This window comes from Cnephaeus nilssonii, assembly GCF_951640355.1.
Source record: "Cnephaeus nilssonii genome assembly, chromosome: 11".
In the NCBI taxonomy this organism is placed as follows: Eukaryota; Metazoa; Chordata; class Mammalia; order Chiroptera; family Vespertilionidae; genus Cnephaeus; species Cnephaeus nilssonii.
Genome location: NC_137082.1, coordinates 86,785,882 through 86,804,824, shown reverse-complemented (window position 1 = coordinate 86,804,824; position 18,943 = coordinate 86,785,882). Strand labels below are relative to the sequence as shown.

The window sequence follows — 18,943 nt, the reverse complement described above, 5'->3', positions numbered from 1 at the left end:
CCCACTCTGTGAGTTAGGTAGCGTCGTGTGAGGATTTACACAGGCAGCCACAGCAGATGGTGACCGCTCCCCCACCCTCCTCAGCTCTTTTGTGCATTTGCTTCATTCTTCCATCCTCTTTAGCCTTAAATGTTATCTGTTGCCTTAACAAGAGATCTCACTGTAGTTTGCACAACCACATGAATCAAGTTTTTCCTTGATTTACATCATCATTTTCTTGTCATTGTCTAGCCCTTTCTTCCTAGGCCACTCTCACAAAATAAGGGGCTAGCTCATGTTTGTCTTTTGATGTTTGCTGGCCATGGTATTTAAGTTAAGTTGGGTTTTGCTGACCAAAATTAGACAGCTCACACATCACATGGGGTTGATTTGGAGAAGAGCAGTGTACACACTGGACAGCGAATCCTTCTGGGCAGGAAACGCTGTTCCTCTGCACAGCCCTACCCCAGCATCTTGTCTATTTAGCTTTTCATGAGTCAGTGCCTGTGAAGTGCACATTTTCTGGGTTTTGCTTTAGTCTACAAATATATGACAAGGTCCTTTGTTCTTTGATTAGATTTAGCAAAAGCCTTAGGAAAGTGAATAAGATGTTCATTGTATTTGACATTAGAAAGTATCCTGAGCAATTCAATAAAATATTTATATTTTTCAAGAATTTTCTCATTTTTTTGGTCACTTTTGATAACCTTCTGAGATAGATGAAGGCAGTTACTAGTATTTCTGTTTTGCTGGTGAAAATACAAAGAAGTCAAGTGACTTACCTAAGGCAGCACGTCTGTTTAGTGGTTGCGTCAGGAATAAAGCTCCCGAACTAGTGCTCTTTCTGTTACCCTGTACGCCCTCCGCTTGGCTACAACGTCATCAGGCAAGATGCGAGTGCCAGTTGTGTGTCTAGCATCATGCTCTTGACAGATGAAGACTGGGCCAAGTAAAACTCTTAAAATGGTGAGGTTTGAAAGTTAACTTTGCTTCTTCTATTTTACAAAGTATTAACACTTGTCTTCACATACTTTAAAAGGTATATCCCATCTTGGGCATTTTAAGTATTTGTTTCATTAGAAAAAATGCTAATAGTCTTATTTCTTTGACAATTACTGATAGAAGCTTTAACTTTTAATGTTAGGAAATACAAAACATATAGAGAACCATCGGAAAAGGCAACTTTCAGAGTCTTCTGACAGCCCTCGATTGCAACGGTGAAGTGGGGCAAAGTGGGCTTGAATCAATCAGGAGTTGGATTTGGTAATTAGAAGGTTACTGTGACCTTGGACAGGTCAGTGTTAACACTAGTAGGAGTGGAGTCCAGGTTTGAAGGGAAAAAATGAATGGAACGTGAGGAAATAAGACAAAGTTTCTCTTCTAGTGGAAGGAGGAAGGCAGAGATGGTTTGAGGGAGAAGTAGTATGAATAAGGACAGTTTTCAGGTTATCAGAGTATGAGTATACCTGTCACTTCAGGGGAAGAAGCCGCAGGAGAGGAAGTGGGGAGGGAAAAGGTGAGAGGAAAAGTTGGGCAAATTGATGAGACAAGATCCGCAGGAGGCAGGAGAAGCTGTGACCCAGACTCGAGTTTTGTAGTCTTAGAAAGGTAGTGGAATACTCCTCGGAGCCAGGAGGTAGGTAAGGAAGTTACGCTAAAATGGTTCAGAGGAAGTCTGAGGTAAGGGAGGGTATTTGAAGAGGCTCGGGGCTTTAGGCTTGAGCTCCTAGTTTTTCTAGACTGCTGTGGAGTCAGTTATTATAGGCTTCTTGACTTAGAAGCTGATATTCAGCTTATGGTACTTAAAAGATGGAAGTTCAGATATATAGGAAGTTTGATGGACTTTACCTAGTTTTATTATTGAAATTTCAGTGTTTCTTTATAATCATTTGTGGAAGATGCATTCTAAGGCAATAAATGAGGGCTAAAAGCAGTTTTAAGTCTTTGTGTGGCTCACTTTGTTGAGACACTTTTCCTCAGGGCTTTTAGTTTAGAATTGGCCAGGCCCTACTGATACTACATACTAAGCATTTACGGAAATTGACATGTTGAAGATCAACCCACCAGTTCTATTTTGTTGCTGTAGCTATCCTTGAACCCTAAAGTCATTCTGTGCCTTTCTCTGGATCAGTCACAGATTTGCACATGCTTATGTTCTCAGAAAGGTCCTTCTAAAATCTCTACATACAGGTGCTTTCTAGTGTAGAGGGTGGGATATAAAACGTCCTGTTTCAGTTGTTTGGAACTCTACCTCTTCCAATAGGAATGATATTAGAAATGGCCAGTCCACAAAAAACCATTGACTGTAAAGTGTAATGGAATTATTAAAAGTAATTATTGTGGCCTGGTTGGCAAGGCTCAGTGGTTGAGCATCAGCTTCTAAACCAGGAGGTCATGGTTCGATTCCTGGTCAGGGCACATGCCCGGGTTATGGGCTCGATCCCCAATGTGGGGCGTGCACAAGGTGGCCAGTCAATGATTCTTTCTCATCATTGATGTTTCTGTTTCTCTCTCCCTCTCCCCTTCCTCTTTGAAATCAATATAAAAAAAAATTAAAAAAAATTACTGTGTATATCTATTTTCCTACCAGGAAATCATTAAATTTCAACTCCTGAGGTAAGAAATGCTTCTCCCACTTCTGCTTTATCTTACCCCCTATTGGTCTGTCAGTGACAAAGAGGCACCCAGCTCCCAGCCACTTAGGGTGGTTCTTGTAAGGCCCAGGAATGAGGAGCTGGCCAGAGACTCTTGGAAGTGGACAGATGAGTGGCTGCAGTGATGGCGTGTGTCAGTGGAGGGGTCTGCCTTGTGTTTCAGCTGGGAGACCCGGCCCTGCCATTGCATACCTCCTGTCTCCTATCCTCCTCCCTGGACCAGTGGTTCTCAACCAGACCTGATTCTGTCCCCACATCCCCCCCTCCCCCATATACCAGGGCCACTTGGCCATGTCTAGAGACATTTTTGATTGTCACAAACGGGGTGCTGCTACTGGTATCTAGTGGGTGGAGGCCAGTGCTGCTGCTAACCATCACACAAACTTCCCCAGCCCCACAGGCCAGCCGCGCTAAGGGTGAGACCCTCTGCTCTAGACCATGGCTGCTGGTTCGAGTCTCTTTCCCCTCTTGCTTGGCAGCAAAACAGAAATGTAGTTTGTGTTCCCTAATTCTCTTCTGCCTTCTGTTCTTGAAATATCCTCAGAGTCTTTTTGAGGTTTTTCTACAGGCTTTACTGTCATCACAACATGCAATAGATGGGATAAAAATAACAAGAAAATTGCAGCTTCAGGACATCTTAATTAAAAGCTACCCATGCTATCCACCGGACCGTCAATAGAACAAAGTTCAGCTCCGTCTCTAGGCCTTAGTCTAGTCTTCCCATCGTGGTTTCCTCCTTCCCGGGGCTTCCCCACTTCTTGACCCGGACTGCTCAGCCCGCGAGAGCCTGGGCTGTGATCCGTCCCCGGTCCTCCCAACGAGGAGTGCAGGAGGGCTGGAAACCCTTGGGTTCTTTCAACAAGGAGTGAGGGGACGTGTCCTTTGTATGGCGTAGTTCCCGTCAGAACCCTATCCCGTTGCCTTCCTCCTTTTCAGAAATTCACAGAACGAGATTAAGTCACAGCATCTCCCTAAGCACTGCTGCATCGGCACAGGGTCTCCTTCCACGCTGCACTGCCCTTACCGCCACCGCCAGCTGGCTTTCTCATCGTTTCCCTTTGAATTAGTAGAAATTTAAAAATTAAGAATTAAAAATTATGGGATGTAAGAAATGTAACTTTTGATAATTTAGAATTGGAATTTTTAGATGTAAAAATTTTGTTTTCCATACTTTGTTTTTTGGTAGTGTTGATTTATTTTTTTAAATTAAATTATGTCTATAGAAATTTCATTATAAAAGTACTTACTAATCTTATACTCATTGATTCCTCTATGTTTTCATTAGAAATTAACTGGCTTTGTTTTCAGTGTCTTTTTCTGTAGTTATGATATTCAAAGCTTAGTGATGGTATCCCCATAGAGAGAAAATAGAAAGCAGGCAGGGTTTCCTGGGACATCAACCACATTCATCATTTATAACCTTCACCTAACTACTTTCACCCAGGATGATTAATGTGTGTGTGTCCTCACATATGTTGACCACATATTCAGCTGGTGATGTAATGTGTAGAGAGATGTAAGGAGATCTTACTATACACCAGAGGCATTCAGAGGGCAGTGAAACATTCTATTGTAGGTACTCTTGGTGCTAGCAGTGAGGTTGTTGTAAATACAACATATTTTACTATCCTATATAATAAAGAGCTGATATGCTAATTAGACCAAACAGCCAAACGACCTTCCGGATGTCCTTCCAGAAGACCTTCTGGACGAAGCCGGGGCTGCGAGGGCCGAGCCCCTTGCACGAATTTTGTGCATCGGGCCTCTAGTTCTGCTATAATACAGTTATTTTACTGTGTCTTTGCATTTTTCTGGGAAGGTGGTGGGGGCAGTATTATCTGATACTTTTGTATATCTGGAAGTCAGAATGAGAAGCCCAGAAGTAAATATAAAACCTGGTCTTTGCTCTGTGACAGGTGCTTTACCTGTACTGGCTTGTTTAATCCCCACAATAGTTTTATGAGATAGTCACTGCTGCCACAGTTTACAGAAGAGGAAATTGAGTCTTTTAAGGCTATAGAACTTGGGCAAGGTCATACATCTGGAGCTGGGGTTTCAGCTTGGGTTTGTATGTCTCTCAAGATCCTCATTCTAAGTCCAGTGACTCCCATATTTAGTCATTCACACAAACATTTTCTCAGTACCCCCAATGTGACAGGCCTCAGGGATCCAAGATTAAAGACAGATATGGAGTCCTAAGGAATTTTTTTATCTTTTTTTTGGGGCGGTGGTATATATGAAACAGACTAGAGAAAGATGAAGGCTTGAGGACAAAGATACTATGTTATCTACTGTTGCATCCACTGGGCAAGCACTGCACATAGTAGAAGCTCAGTAAATGCATGCTGAATGGGTCAGAGACAGTAGTGAGAGGTGGTAGCTAACTAGGAGAGAGAATGAAGGATAGAAGGGATATGAAATCAAACAGCAGAACTGTCCTGGTCCATTTAGTTTGGATAAGCAATTGGCTACTCAGTAGCCCCATGGGGTATGAAGAGCCTCTAGTGTGCTCACTGAAGCCCAGAGCAGTTTCCATAAAAAATGATCTTTCACACTCCTCCCCACCCCCCACCCCCGCCTTAAAATATGCCAAAGGGCTAAACTTGAGTGCCTTGGAAAATCACATTGGTCCATGGTCGGCAAACTGCGGCTCGCGAGCCACATGCGGCTCTTTGGCCCCTTGAGTGTGGCTCTTCCACAAAATACCACGGCCTGTGCCAGTCTATTTTGAAGAAGTGGCGTTAGAAGAAGTTTAAGTTTAAAAAATTTGGCTCTCAAAAGAAATTTCAATCGTTGTCCTGTTGATATTTGGCTCTACTGACTAATGAGTTTGCCGACCACTGGACTAGGTGAAGAGCTCTTTCCGTAATGACACTGGCTAAAGCGGTATTACATAATGTAATTTGTTTTCTTTCCCCTGATCAAATACAACATTACACTTTCACACCAAGTGAATCTTTAAAAATCTAAGTTATGTTCTTTGGAAGATACCTTATAAAGAACTATCTATAGTGTATAATGTGACAATCTATAGTACTGTAACAGGTTATATAAAATAATAAAAACAACTTCCTGTGAGTAACATCATTTGAAAGAATTATAATGTGTTGAAGTAATTTCTGTTTGGAGTACCATGTGGCTTTTTGTAAAGAAAAGTCTGGGGAAATGAGAAAACGATGGAAATGATTTCATTTTCGTTATTCAGCAGCATCGACGCGCTCCTTTCTTCCCCGAGAATGTGTCTGTTAATAGTGATGTTTTGCTTTACAGCTTTTCTGGGAGAAGAGGCTACAAGGACTTAGTGCATCAGATGTAACAGAACAAATTATAAAAACCATGGAGCTACCCAAAGGCCTGCAAGGTATTGCCTCAGCTCCGCGGGGCGGCGCCCACTGTGCGGGCTCTGCAGAGGCTGTGGAGTCAGGGTGGAGGGGTGGTGTGCCCTGCTGGATGAGGGACCTCTGGAACCCCAGGGGAATGTACCTGAAGCGCGTGTATTTGCAGGGATGCTTCAGGGCAGCGCATTACCTAAGCTGGTTTTTCTGTGTGAAGATGTTGGCTTTCCGTTAGGTTTCTCATAAATGAGCTCATGTGCTGCTTCTGGAGCCAAATGCACGGAGTGGCAGACTTCCCCAGGCTTCCTGCTCAGAGCAGCGTCTGGCCCCGCCCAGCACCTGCTCTTCCTTTCTGTTATGGAAGGAAGAGCCACCCGCTCTCCCCCTGCCTCCCTCCACAAACCGCTGCTGCACGCACAGCGTGGGAACCTGTGCGCCTCAGTCCTGCAGCAGCAGCGCGTGGGGTCGGGGTGGAGGCTCAGCTGCTAGGTGCCTGCCGTGTCATGTTGCTTCCAAGTTCCAGAGAAGCACCCTTTTCCAAGTATGAGAACTTCGGCTTCTAAATCTTCACGTATCGTGGATTGCTTAAAAATCCTCAGATTCGTGGGTTAGAATATTGTCTCATTCCTCTCTGCTCTTGGGAATGGTCGCTTTAACAAGTCTATGACTTTAAGCAATGCATTCGACTGTGGCCATCGGGGCCAGTCTCCTAAAAGTAGTCCTAAAAGTAGGTGTGCAGTTAGTAGGTACATCTATGGACTTGGATATTTTGTTCGGTATTTTGAAAAAACTGGTAAAGCTGTAGGCACAGCATGCTTGCATTGGCTTCTCCTTTGAAGTCTTCAAACAAGGAAGGTAAGTGTCTAGATATTGCTGGAAATGAATGTTAAAAGCTATAAGAGAAAGCTCTTCCAGGAATAATTTAGGAAAATATTAAGGGAGATACTTGAGTATAATATGACTTCAGAAGGGACTTAGATCATTGAAATAATTGACCTTGCTTGAGGAAATGTAGCCAACTTTTAAAAAGTTGAGGAAAATGTTTGGAAAATATATTTTAAAATTATGTTAAAGTTTTATTGAATTGTTCAGCTATTTTGTTACTGTTTCTTTAATGTTAATTCATTGGTGTATAATAACTATTAAGTAGATATTATCTAATCCTTTGCTGCTTTGGCTTATATCAGCTTAATATATGGTCCCCCCCTCAAAAAAAAATATATATATGATCCCAAATGAATATAAAAATAGTGGTTGTTTTAGGTGACATAGGTTTGCCAAGCACATGTAGAAATTTCCCTTAACAAGTCCATTTTTCTGATTGCAGGAGTTGGTCCAGGTAGTAACGACGAGACCCTTTTATCTGCTGTTGCCAGTGCTTTGCACACAAGCTCTGCTCCAATCACAGGGCAAGTCTCCCCTGCTGTGGAAAAGAACCCCGCTGTTTGGCTCAACACATCTCAACCCCTCTGCAAAGCTTTCATTGTCACAGACGAAGACATTAGGTAAGGCAGTTTGACTTCAAAACCTTGTTTTTTACATCTGGTAAGTGATGAGTCAATCGGAAAGTTACTAGTCTGTATGTATATTTATAGAGCTTTTGTGAAACCAATGGGAGGTGATGCAGGACATTTGAAATGTGTGTGAAAGAAGTAGAAGTATGTGGATAAGGGTGTCATTGCAATCATGTCCAAAGGACAGGTCATTGCCCTCTCTACCCTTCCTTTCTGTAGTGTCTTTTGTAGTCTGGGGCTCTTCCTTTCACTTGGTTATGCCTTTTGTGATTGCTTCCTGCATTGTTTTGTCTGCAAAGCAGTCTCTTCAAAGCAAATGATAGCCATGCTCGTTGTGTTTTCAAAGTTAATTTGCTTATCTTGATTATGTTTACTTCAATTTAGAGATTTACTTATCACTACTTCAGCTTCTTTTAAGGGAAGATTTAAGGTGGCTCCAGAGAGAGAGAGAGAGAGGGAGAGAGACACACACACACACATACACTCACTCACTCACTCACTCACTCACTCTAAAGTCCAATGAGAAGCAGATGTGAAAGGTGACACAAAGGGTAAAGCAGTAGAACAGAGGGTACAAGCTGCATCTATTAATGTCTTTTACTTTTTTCTGAGGCTGGGCCGGGACTTAGGTTTCTAGCAGCTAATAGTGAAAGGAAAGCATACAACTTCAGTTGATAATGCCCAGGAAGTATAAGCAAACTATTGTTAGGAGAAGCAAAATATTCCAGATATGAAGACCTCACAGACATTCTGATAAGGGACTTGTGAACTTTGGCATCATTGCTTTATAATGATAGTGTGGAACACCGTGTTTCCTTATAAATAGGACAGTGGGGTGTGCCTCCCTGTCTCCCTCTTCTGGAAGTATATGAGAAAGCTTCCCTGGGTAGTATTTCCAGACAAAACCAGCAGATGGCACTTTGGAATCATGTAATTTACAAATATCTTTTACATTTGTATGTTTTTTCTAAATCCCTAAAAGTTGTCATGAGAGGGTTTTTTAAATCATGAGTCTAGCCAGGTCTATAATTGGGTTTACACCTTTCTGGGTTTACAAAGCTGTAGAGCGGTTCAGAGTTGCATCATTCAGATGCCTTGCTCACATAGACTTGATGATCTATTATTTTTTAAGGAAAACAAAATGTAAAATCAGGGAGAGGCATCAGCTTGCTTTTTGGGTTATTCTTACCCTTAAGGAAGGAAATTAGTCAGGAGGCAAGTTGTTTTTTGTCTTGGAATGAGTAATCGGCAGGATTTCAGCAGTTCGTTATGGGTGTTGACTGAGGCTGTCTGAGCAATCCCCTGGGAATGCTGATGGCTTCAACACCAGATCTTTTGATAGTGAAGGAAACGATCTCAGAGCCAGATCGGCATGATTGCCTTCTAAGGCAAACTTGTCTGACAAATTGCCCATTTGATTTAATTGTCATAACAGAGATTATTAAGCAAATGTTTCTTGTTGAATTAGTACAGATTCAAAATAAATTACTGCAAGTGGAATTGTTGTCCTTTCTCCAATTGTGCAGGCAATATTCAACCTTCAATTAAAGGTCTCAACATTAAGTATGTAGTTTTGCAGCATCCTTGATAATATTTTCATCCACAGGTATATTTGTTTTCTAATACCGAGTAACAAATAATAAACTTAGCAGCTTAAAACAACGCCTGTTTATAGCTCACGTTCCGTAGGTCCGGAGTCTGGGCCAGGCACGGCTGGATTCTCCGCCTGGGTCTCACGAGGCTGAAATCTAAGTGTCTGCTGGACTGCATTTCCTTCTGGAGCCTCGAGTCCCCTTTCAAGCCCCCATGGTTGTTTCAGAATTCATTTCCTTGCAGTTGTAGGACTGAGGCCCCTGCTCTCTTGTAGACTGTGGGGTGGGGCGGGGGGTTCTCAGCAGTTAGAGGCGGATGGCAGCTCCTTGTCCCCTGGGTCCCTCCGTGTTCCCTCCACCTTCTTTCAGGAAGGGCCAGCACCTTGCAGGGCTCTTCTTGTTAGGTCTGACCCTGTACCATAACCTCTTTGGATTAATCCAAGGTCATGGTTAGTAAAATAATCATGGCGGTGTATCCCATCCTAGTCACGAGGTCTGCTTGTCCCTACGGGGAGGGGATTATACAAGGATGGGACAGGGGGCAGCTTGGGGACTGTGTTAGAATTCTCCCTACCCCAGTGGGCAAATGCTTTAACTTCAGCTTTCGTTAAGTGTGGGATGTAATTCTCAAGGCGAAAGAGAATCATGGCAAATATTAGAGTCTAAGATAGACTTCTCCAGCCAAGAGCACCCTTCCCCCCATTTTCTTTGTCTTCCTAATGGGATTACTCTGGGGCAGCCGAGCACATTCCCATACTCTGTTATTAGGAGTGAGAGACTGCCAATGAGATCCATGTGTCATTTGTCAGACCTCGAGTCACTGAGCCCGAGGCAGGACTGACTATGTAAGAAAGAAACACTGTGTTCCTCTTGACTGGCTGCCCTACATGAACGTCTGACAGGCTGTGCAGCTCCGACTAGCTCAGCGACAGCCCCCCTCTCTTTGAAAATTCATGTAGAAAGTGGAGGTCTGTACCTTTCAATGCTTTGTGCTGTTTTCAGAGTTAAAGATGACATAAGGTTTTTGTGGCTACACAGTATGTTAACTTCACCACCTTGAGGTAGTCTCATGAGATAGAGAGACGTGGGCTGGAATAGGTAACTGTCACTTCCCAGCTGGTTGGGCACCCAAGGATGGACATAGGGAGTCTCGGTGTCTTCGGACACTTCCCAGGTGTGGGCAGTGCTGCGTTTGCTTCCTCATTACTGATGAGGAGCCTCCTTTTCCTTTTCTTTTCCTTCTTTTCCTGTCCTGTCCTGTCCTGTCCTGTCCTTTTCTTGAGCCTCAGTATTCCTTGTTGCACCTCTTGGCACTGGGCTTCTCCTCTCACTCAACATCCGCCCTCACCAGCTTCCCTCTGGTCTCAGGAGGTGGCAGGTTCTGGTTTCTAGTAGGGCGACCCCTCCCACCTGTTTTTTCTAACGCTTTAATGTACCGTTTTCTCCCTCCTCCTGTGTTTCTTCAGCCTTGCCTTCCCACGTGGCCTGCATGTGACACAGCGGTGCTTGCTTGAACTGTTTTAGGAATCCCTCTCTTGCCTGTCAGGAAGCTACTCTCAATTTTCTTCTGCTTTTTGAGATAAAATGCATTCAATAGCCTTTCTTCCAGTCTTTGTTTCCCATCTAATGGCTCAGAATCCCTTTCCCCCTATTTTTATGGCTTGTGTTATTAACTCACTTTGGAGGGCCGCAGTCGCCAAGGCACAGAGACTTGTGGCATGTTCTAGCCCAGTGGTCGGCAAACTGCGGCTCGCGAGCCACATGCGGCTCTTTGGCCCCTTGAGTGTGGCTCTTCCACAAAATACCACGTGAGGGTGCGCACGTACAGTGCGATTGAAACTTCGTGGCCCATGCGCAGAAGTCGGTTTTCGGCTCTCAAAAGAAATTTCAATCATTGTACTGTTGATATTTGGCTCTGTTGACTAATGAGTTTGCTGACCACTGGGCTAGACCCACTCAGCTTGTCGCAGTTGAAGGCGCTTTTCATTTCTGTCCTTGGTGTAGAGAGCGTGTGGTCATGGTTCCTTCCTGATGGCCTGTTGCCAGCAGGCCTGGGCACCCAGGAGACAGCTGCCCTGGCCTCCCTCACGGCCACCGAGCCAAACCGAATGCAGCCTGCCCTCCCCCCCTCCACTTGCTCTGCGCTTCATCAAACACGTCTCCTTTTCTTCTGTAGTTTCCATGTCACTTCCTATTCTAGCCCTGCTTCTGAGATATTTCTATTTACCCTTTATAGGAATAACCCCAAATCTTCACGTATTAGAGATTCTGGAAGTGGGAGAAAAGGTCATTGAAACAGACCCACTCCTCCCAGAGTTCTCTGTGCGGCGAGGGCTACCTGCTCGCCGCCCGGGCGGTGTGGCTTTGTGACCATAGAAGCAACTTTTGCGGTTTTCCCGGGACATCCATGATTCTGAAGTAGAGATGAACTTGAGTAGCAGCTCCCTATTTCCATTGCTTGCCCACTGACGCGTGTCTTTTGATTGGGTTGTTCGAAAGGAAACAGGAAGAGCGAGTACAACAAGTGCGGAAGAAATTGGAGGAAGCCCTGATGGCAGACATCTTGTCCCGAGCTGCTGACACGGAAGAGATGGACATTGAAGTGGACAGTGGAGATGAAGCGTAAGAATGCGGCCAGGTGCACTGACACCTGGGAGAGAGGGAGACTGGCACTTGGGATGTTCTCTCGCTTTCCCTTGTCGCCGCCTCAGCCGGGAATGAAAAGCTCACCTTCGCCGGGGCTGTGCTCTCGTTGGCCCCTCCCTGGCGTTAAGGACACAGCAGTCATCGCAGCCTTTCGTTCTCAGCGTGTGGGGCAGGCCCAGCCCTGCAGCGCTTGCCAGGGGCCTGCCTCCTGGATTAGTGACGGGAGAAGCCTGCAAGGTCCTTCTCCAAGGCCCCTTAGAGACGCAGAGAACAGGACTCTGCCAGGGAGGGAGACATGGCCACAGGAGGTGGAGGTGGCTGTCATCGCCACACGTAGCTTTCTGGGGTCACTTGTCTCCCCTTTAAAATTATGGCTGCAAGGTAGGCAAAATCCCGCCCTTTTTCTAGATTTCGTTTAGCATAGATTCGATGCAGGGAGAATGAGGACATTTCAAATTATAAGTAACTCCCCTTGAAAAGTGCAGATTTGGATCCTATCCTCATCTCACATAGTAGTTCCATGGACTTTGTTCCATTGGGTGTATGTTCTCTTTAAATGATTACAGTCGGGTCTCCGCGTGCTTCTGTGCCTCTTGCTTCCCAGCGTCTCTGCTGCTTCATTCCGCAGGCCTTGGCTTACTTTCCACAACTCGGAGCTGATTATTTATTTGTGTCCTTTGAAGCCAGCACTGAGGAGGGGGAGGAAGAGAGGGGCGGGCGGAGGGAACGAGCAGAGTGAGTCCCAGAGTTGTGGCCCTGAAATTGGCTTTGAACCCTTCAGTCTGGGGATGGTCACCTTGTCCTGCGGTCACCCTTGTGTTCAGTACCAGGTCCTGGGGACACAGTGAGGGCCGCAGCCGCACAGTTCCTGTGCTCACAGAGCCTACATGTAGCCATTTACATGAGCGCTCACATAACTATGCGATCGCCACCTGTGCTATGTGCTGTCAAAGGAAAAATAAAGGTCCTGGGAGAGCTGATGGCAGGGGGCTAATGCGATTGAGGGTCACAGGCGTCCCTGAGGAAGTGACCTTTCTTTGAGCCTGAAAGATGCGGGGAGGTGTTGAGCACTTTTTATGTACAACACGTTACAACTAAATGCCAATCAAGGCTTTAAAAATGTGGTGCTAAGTGAAATTTAGCCTCTAATTACTCCTAAGTTTTGCTGACCGCACCTGCAAAATCATTGACTGACTGAAGTTTTTTTGTTTTCCTTACAGGTAACTTTTGGCTGACGTTCCCCAAGAGCAAATTCCTAGAATTGAACCAAAACGTTTCCACTGGGTTTTGCCTGTAAGAAAAAAACAAATGTACCCGAGCACATAAAGCTTTTTAATAGCACTAACCAATGCCTTTTTAGATGTATTTTTGATGTATATATCTATTATTCAAAAAAATGATGTTTATTTTGAGTCCTAGGACTTAAAATTAGTCTTTTGTAATATCAAGCAGGAAGAAGCTGAGCTTTGGATGCCAGGTGCAATCTACTGGAAATGTAGCACTTATGAGATCTGTCTGCCCCCAGTTTGAATATGAATGAGTACCAAATAAATTTCCCAATTCAAGATTATTGTGACTTCACTGTATATAAGCAGATTTTTATACTTTATTGAAAGAGGACATCTGTACATTCTTCCATCATCACTGTAAAGACAAATAAATGATTATATTCACAGACCGATTGGGATTCTTTCTGTTAAAGAACACACCCCGCCTGTCCTGGGCCTTCCCGGTTTCCATTCAGCTGTGATCCCTGGGCCTCGGGTGTGAAATGGAGCTGGGAGGGAGGAGGTAACACATCTGCACAGGTAATGAGGAGTGTGTTTTCACCAGAATTCCTAAGCTGTCCTCTAGCATTTCCTCTGACTAGTAAGTACATTTGTTAATTCTGTGAGAAGAAGTCATTTTCTTCCCTTGGGCAGGAATCCGGTACACTAGTGCCCTTCGGTGTTACTGGAGGCCTGCGTTCGTTGTTTTTTCTAGATCATGTTGCATTTTCCAGTGGCCACCAGCTGACTAAGTGAACGGGTGCGGGTCAGACCCTTGGCCAAGAGAGAGGCAGCTTTCTAGGCAGGGTTGCTTCATGAACCAGATTGCAATACTCTACTAGTCAATACCCGGCCTCCCGAGTATTGACAGTTTTTTTTTTTTCCTGTTCAGACTCAAAAGTGGAACTTCATTGCCACTTAAAGTCCTTGCTATCTAATTATTAAAATCGGCATTTGTTAATGAATTTTACAAATCAAAAAATTAAGTTTGATGCTAAGGAAAGGAGGCCGTGGTTATAAGTAAACTTAAGCACTTTTGGAGAAATAGAGCAAAGATAATGTCTTTCTATAGGATGGGTTTCTGTACTCCTTAACTCTGAGTTCTTTTAAAATTAGACCCAGAAATGATGTGTCAGGGATGTGACCGCTTCCATGTACGTGTCACTTGTGCAGTTGCTGCCACGACCTTCAGTCCCCGAGGAAGGAAAGGAAGAGAAAATAGTCCATAATACGCACTGGCTAGGCTTGGGCTGCTGTTTTTCTGGACCTCATGCCAGATTACTTAAGAAGCTTTTCTTGGAATTCCTGGTTTACATTCAGCGTTGGTCCCTGGGCCGCCGGCCCCCAGGTCCTGGAGCAGCGCTGCTGGTGGGTGAGCAGGGACACGGGCACACGCGGGGAGGCTTGGCAGAGGGGCTGCCCTGGCCGACACTCCCACGGGGGTCAGTGTGATGTTCACGGTGATCTCCTTTAAGAACTGGTCGGACTAGTTAGAAGGGCGCCCAAAGGCTTTTCTCAGCCTCTCCTACGTCCATGTTCTTCATTGCAATCAGCCTTGGGTACTTTCATCTTGGTGATCGTATGTTCCTTTTACAAAGCAGTCCAACCAAGATAAACGTGTTTTCAAAAACAGCTTTTGTAAAAGCAACACTGCAATGTACACACGCACAGAACTTTTTCGTTCCTGTAGACTTTGCTCAGGTGGAGAACAGGTGTGCAAGCCATTGCGTGGTGTCCAGCTGGGGACCAGCTCCTAAGTCCAGTATCCCCACAGGATGACACAACCAAAATCAAACTCATCTCATCCTCACAAGCCTGTCACGGTCTTGCGTTCCCGAACCTGAGTGAAGGCACATCATCGGGTCCAGTTGCCAAGGCAGAGCCCAGAGAGGTGCCACTCCTCCCCTGGCCTCCAGCATCCCATCATCCTGTTAGAACTGATAGCCAACCAACCGCACGGCTCACGTCTGCGGCTCCATCCCCCCGGCCCCTACCTTCGTGCACCTCTCCTCTCCTCTGGGCTTTCAGTGCATTCCTTTAAAAAGCTTTTATTTTATTTTTTACCTTCCCCTTCCCTCCCCACCCCTCCTTTATCTCCTCCCTAGAGCCATCAGAAATGGTCCTTAAGGCAAATGTGAGTATCATTTCCCATCTCAAAGCCCCTCCCTTAGCTGTATGTATAGTTTAGAATAACTTGTCAGAGTGAGCACTTTGAGGTGCAGAGAACCTGTGTTTGAACCCTGGTTTGCCATGTGTGTGACTGGTCAGGTGACCGAATCTTGAGTGTGTTCCCCATCGGTGACCCAGGAATAATCCTACCTCAGAGCCGTGCTGAGGGCTGCATGGGATCCTGCTTAGTGGGGGTTGGGCGCAGCGCCTGGTGCACAGTGAGGGCTCCCCTGCTAGCACATCCCTCGGGTGTCCTTTTTGTCACTTCCAAGACGACTCGTATCCTCTCAACACCCCAACCCCGTAATGCTTATTTTCTGCCTCACACTCTGTGTACTTCCTTCGATGAAATCTTCTAAATCTGGGTTGGGTTTATCTGTTGGCTTCTTACCTGACTCTCTGCTAGAATGTAAGCTCCACGAGAGCAAGGCTGTGCTGTCTTGTCCCTGTTCTAACCCAGCGTGTAGCCCAGCCCGGCCCGGCACACAGCCAGCACTCACCCATGGCCTTCGTTGGATAAATGGAAGACTGGTCCGCAGGCTCTTCGTGATCTGAGCCCTGCCCACTGGCCTCGCTCCTCCTGCCCTCTCCCCATCGCACCTTCTGCTCAAGAAACACTGCATACCCTGCTCCTCCCAAGGGCCCCTGGGGCTCTGACTTGGCACCTGTCATTCTGTCTGCCCGCCTGTCTACATGGCAAATTGCCGACCTTTGGTCCCGTCTCAGCTCTGGCTACCTCCTCGGTGAAGCTGTCCCTGACTTCTCGGGGCAGATGACCTTTCCCCTCTTCCAGGTTCCCACTGCACTTTGTAAATACCTCCAGGGAAGCACTTTCCTGTTCTGTATTACACATTGTTTTGCATGTCTGTTTCTACTTTGTGATTGTAAGCACCGTGAAAGCAGAGGCTGCATCTTTTCATCCTAATGTCCCCAGAGCCTAGCACAGTGCCTGGCAGATCAGTTTGTCGGTAAATGTTCGTTGATTGGGTTTGTGAATGAACAAGGAGTCTTGCAGTTGGAAAAATGTTGCAAGATGTGTGTGCCATGAGGAAAGGAGTGCCCGTGGAGGCTTCCCTTGTTCTCGAGCGGAGACCTAAAAAGCAGCATGTACTCCCTTTGAATATAACATCACTTGTTTTGAATTCTAAAAATAAGTTGACTAACCTAGATCGTCATAAACGATTACAAAAGATTAAAAAGCTTTGTGATCTCTCAAATGCTACGAAGTCCAAAATAAATATTTGCACTATTAGTATTTCCATAGTAAATGCTATGCGAAAATGTACAGCAATAAATTTTGAAGCTTTAAAGATGTTTGTGTAAGTCATCTTCAGTGACAATCTGGGAAGGACATCTGTGGCCTGGGTTTCCCGGACACAAGGGGATGCAGACTGGGGTGTAGGGTCCCAAAGCTCTCGGAGCTTAACCAGTGACGCTGCTTTGATGGGCTACTGAGATGATTGCTCGGCCGTTCTGGGGGCATTTCTAGTGAACAGAAGGCCTGAGGCTTCTCCATGGAGTCAGGTGCAGGCCACTCCAGGCCCCGTGAGGCCATAGCCTCCAGGCCCCCACAGGACGGCCATCGTTCCTCGCCCTGCCGCCTTCACTTCCGGGATGCAGATGTGTCGCCCAGACAACGTACACTTGCATGGCCTCTGCCAGGTCCACAGGTGGGGCCTGTACACAGGTCACTTACAACAGGGTGAGCTGGGAATGGCTGAGGAGCGGGAACTGGAGCAGCGTGGACTTTAAAACTGCAAGTTACACACTGATTTTTCTGGAGGGGCACCTGGAAGTTGCTTTGTGAATTTGGCTTTTGTTTTTATGGCCGGAGGACAAAGGTGTGTATTTCCTGTCATTTACAAAGCAGAACACCTTCACCTCCATCAATGTCAGGTTTGAGTTTTAATCTACGAATAGGCCATGTAATATGCACATGTTATTCCCATGTAAGGGTTGAGGACTCTAAGAACCAGGCAGGCTAACTGACTTCTCGAGCTGAGGAAGAGAGGGATTTGAACGGCGAGGTCTTCTGCTTCTAGAACATGTAACTTTCCAAAGCTCTTCCGCGCTCAGGTCTGGGACAGAGAGCTCAGCTTGGTTTATAACGTGCCGTGTGGCCATGGCTCATACAGGGCAGAGTGGTTCTTTGTCGGAAAGCTGGTTCTTTCATGTGTGAATGGTCAGCTTTTGCAGGGGCCTCTCCTGCTGAGAACTCGCCACGGGGGTTGTTCATCTTTCCTTAGAGGTGGGACAGGTGCAGCTTCCTAGCCACAGTGTTGGGAGTTATTTTTATCTGGGCGGGGGTGGGTGGGTGTTAGCATTTTTCTTTCTACTGTAGGACTTGCCGCTTTTCCATCTCTCTCCATTTTCCTCTTTTCCATTTCTTTGTTTAACCATTCATGAACTTGACCTGGTGAGAAGTCTGGCAACGAGATGCCACTGGACCCAGACCCTGGGGAAAGGCTTCAAAGTGGGGAGTGTGCGTCTAGGGCATGTGTGCGAGCACTCATGGGGCGGGGGAGGGGAATGTTTGACCTTTTAATGTTTGTTTTCATCTTGTCCTTTATAGATTTTAATTTTTGAGTGTTTTATTAAGCACGTAATACATTAGGAGAGTAGTCCATGTATATAATTTACTAGAGGCCCGATGCACGAAATTTGTGCAAGGGCTCGGCCCTCGCAGCCCCGGCTTCGTCTGTCCGCAAGGTCGTCTGGAAGGATGTCCAGAAGGTCATTCGGCCGTCCAGTCTAATTAGCATATTACCCTTTTATTATAGATAAGTAAGTATCCATAGGTTTGGGACACATCTTCTGTGTTTGAAAGGGCTAATTATTTAAATACTTTTGAGACCACGACTCCAGGGCAGGACTCCCCATCGGAGGCTCATGGACCCCTGAAGTCAAGGAGTCTGCCAGCTTGCCATCGTTGGCCAAGTTTTGCAACCATGTGCCCTGCTCTTGGGGTGGGATCCATGGCATCCGTGCAGTTCTTAAACGGGAGAAGACATCACAGTGGCACGTGGCAACATCTTTCATAAATGGTAGCAACCCCTTTCCTCAAAACAACAACAAACCTGGTGATTCCCATGGGGACTGGAACCTGCTCTTGGGGGAGCTATCCTGAATTTTGCTGACTGGACAGATACTCTGCTCCGACAGAGAGAGAGAGAGAGAGAGAGAGCCACAGCAAGGGCTGCGTGTGCTGGGGAGGCCATGGCCAGCGGCCGCAGGGCCTTGCTGATCACAGCATGATTTTCACTAAAGGCCTTGCCCCCAACAACAACCAGTTGTGTGCAAATAGAAACTTCAGGGAAAGAAGGCAAACAGCAACACGGCAGAATGTGCTCTTTATGATAGGAATGCATGCCTTCTCATAAAACCTTTCTTCCTCTTGGCCTCCTCTGTCTTCCCCAGAATGCAGCGTCACGCAGATAACGTTATAAATGAGAAAACCCGCCAAAACCGGTTTGGCTCAGTGGATAGAGCGTCGGCCTGCGGACTGAAAGGTCCCAGGTTCGATTCCGGTCAAGGGCATGTACCTTGGTTGCGGGCACATCCCCAGTATGTGCAAGAGGCAGCTGATCGATGATTCTCTCTCATCGATGTTTCTAACTCTCTATCCCTCTCTCTTCCTCTCTGTAAAAAATCAATTATATATATATATATATATATATATATATATATATATATATATATATAAATATATAAAAGAAATACCTTATAAAAAAAAATAAATGAGAAAACCCCAACCTTGGTGCTATGTCTAGTACTTTTTAAAACGAT

At 45.7% G+C, this 18,943-nt stretch overlaps 2 protein-coding genes across 2 annotated transcripts in view; both read left to right on the top strand.

The window, feature by feature from the left end:
- Positions 1–13,398, top strand: part of MBD2 (methyl-CpG binding domain protein 2) — a 48,396-nt gene extending 34,998 nt beyond the window's left edge. The window contains exons 4-7 of the mRNA XM_079784983.1: positions 5,904–5,994; positions 7,296–7,473; positions 11,574–11,696; positions 12,941–13,398. Coding sequence (XP_079641109.1) covers positions 5,904–5,994; positions 7,296–7,473; positions 11,574–11,696; positions 12,941–12,944 — 396 coding nt within the window. The 3' untranslated portion in view covers positions 12,945–13,398. The remainder of the gene's footprint in view (positions 1–5,903; positions 5,995–7,295; positions 7,474–11,573; positions 11,697–12,940) is intronic.
- The window catches only part of ZNF397 (zinc finger protein 397), a 687,602-nt gene that overhangs the window by 184,858 nt on the left and 483,801 nt on the right, over positions 1–18,943 (top strand). The window lies entirely within an intron of this gene.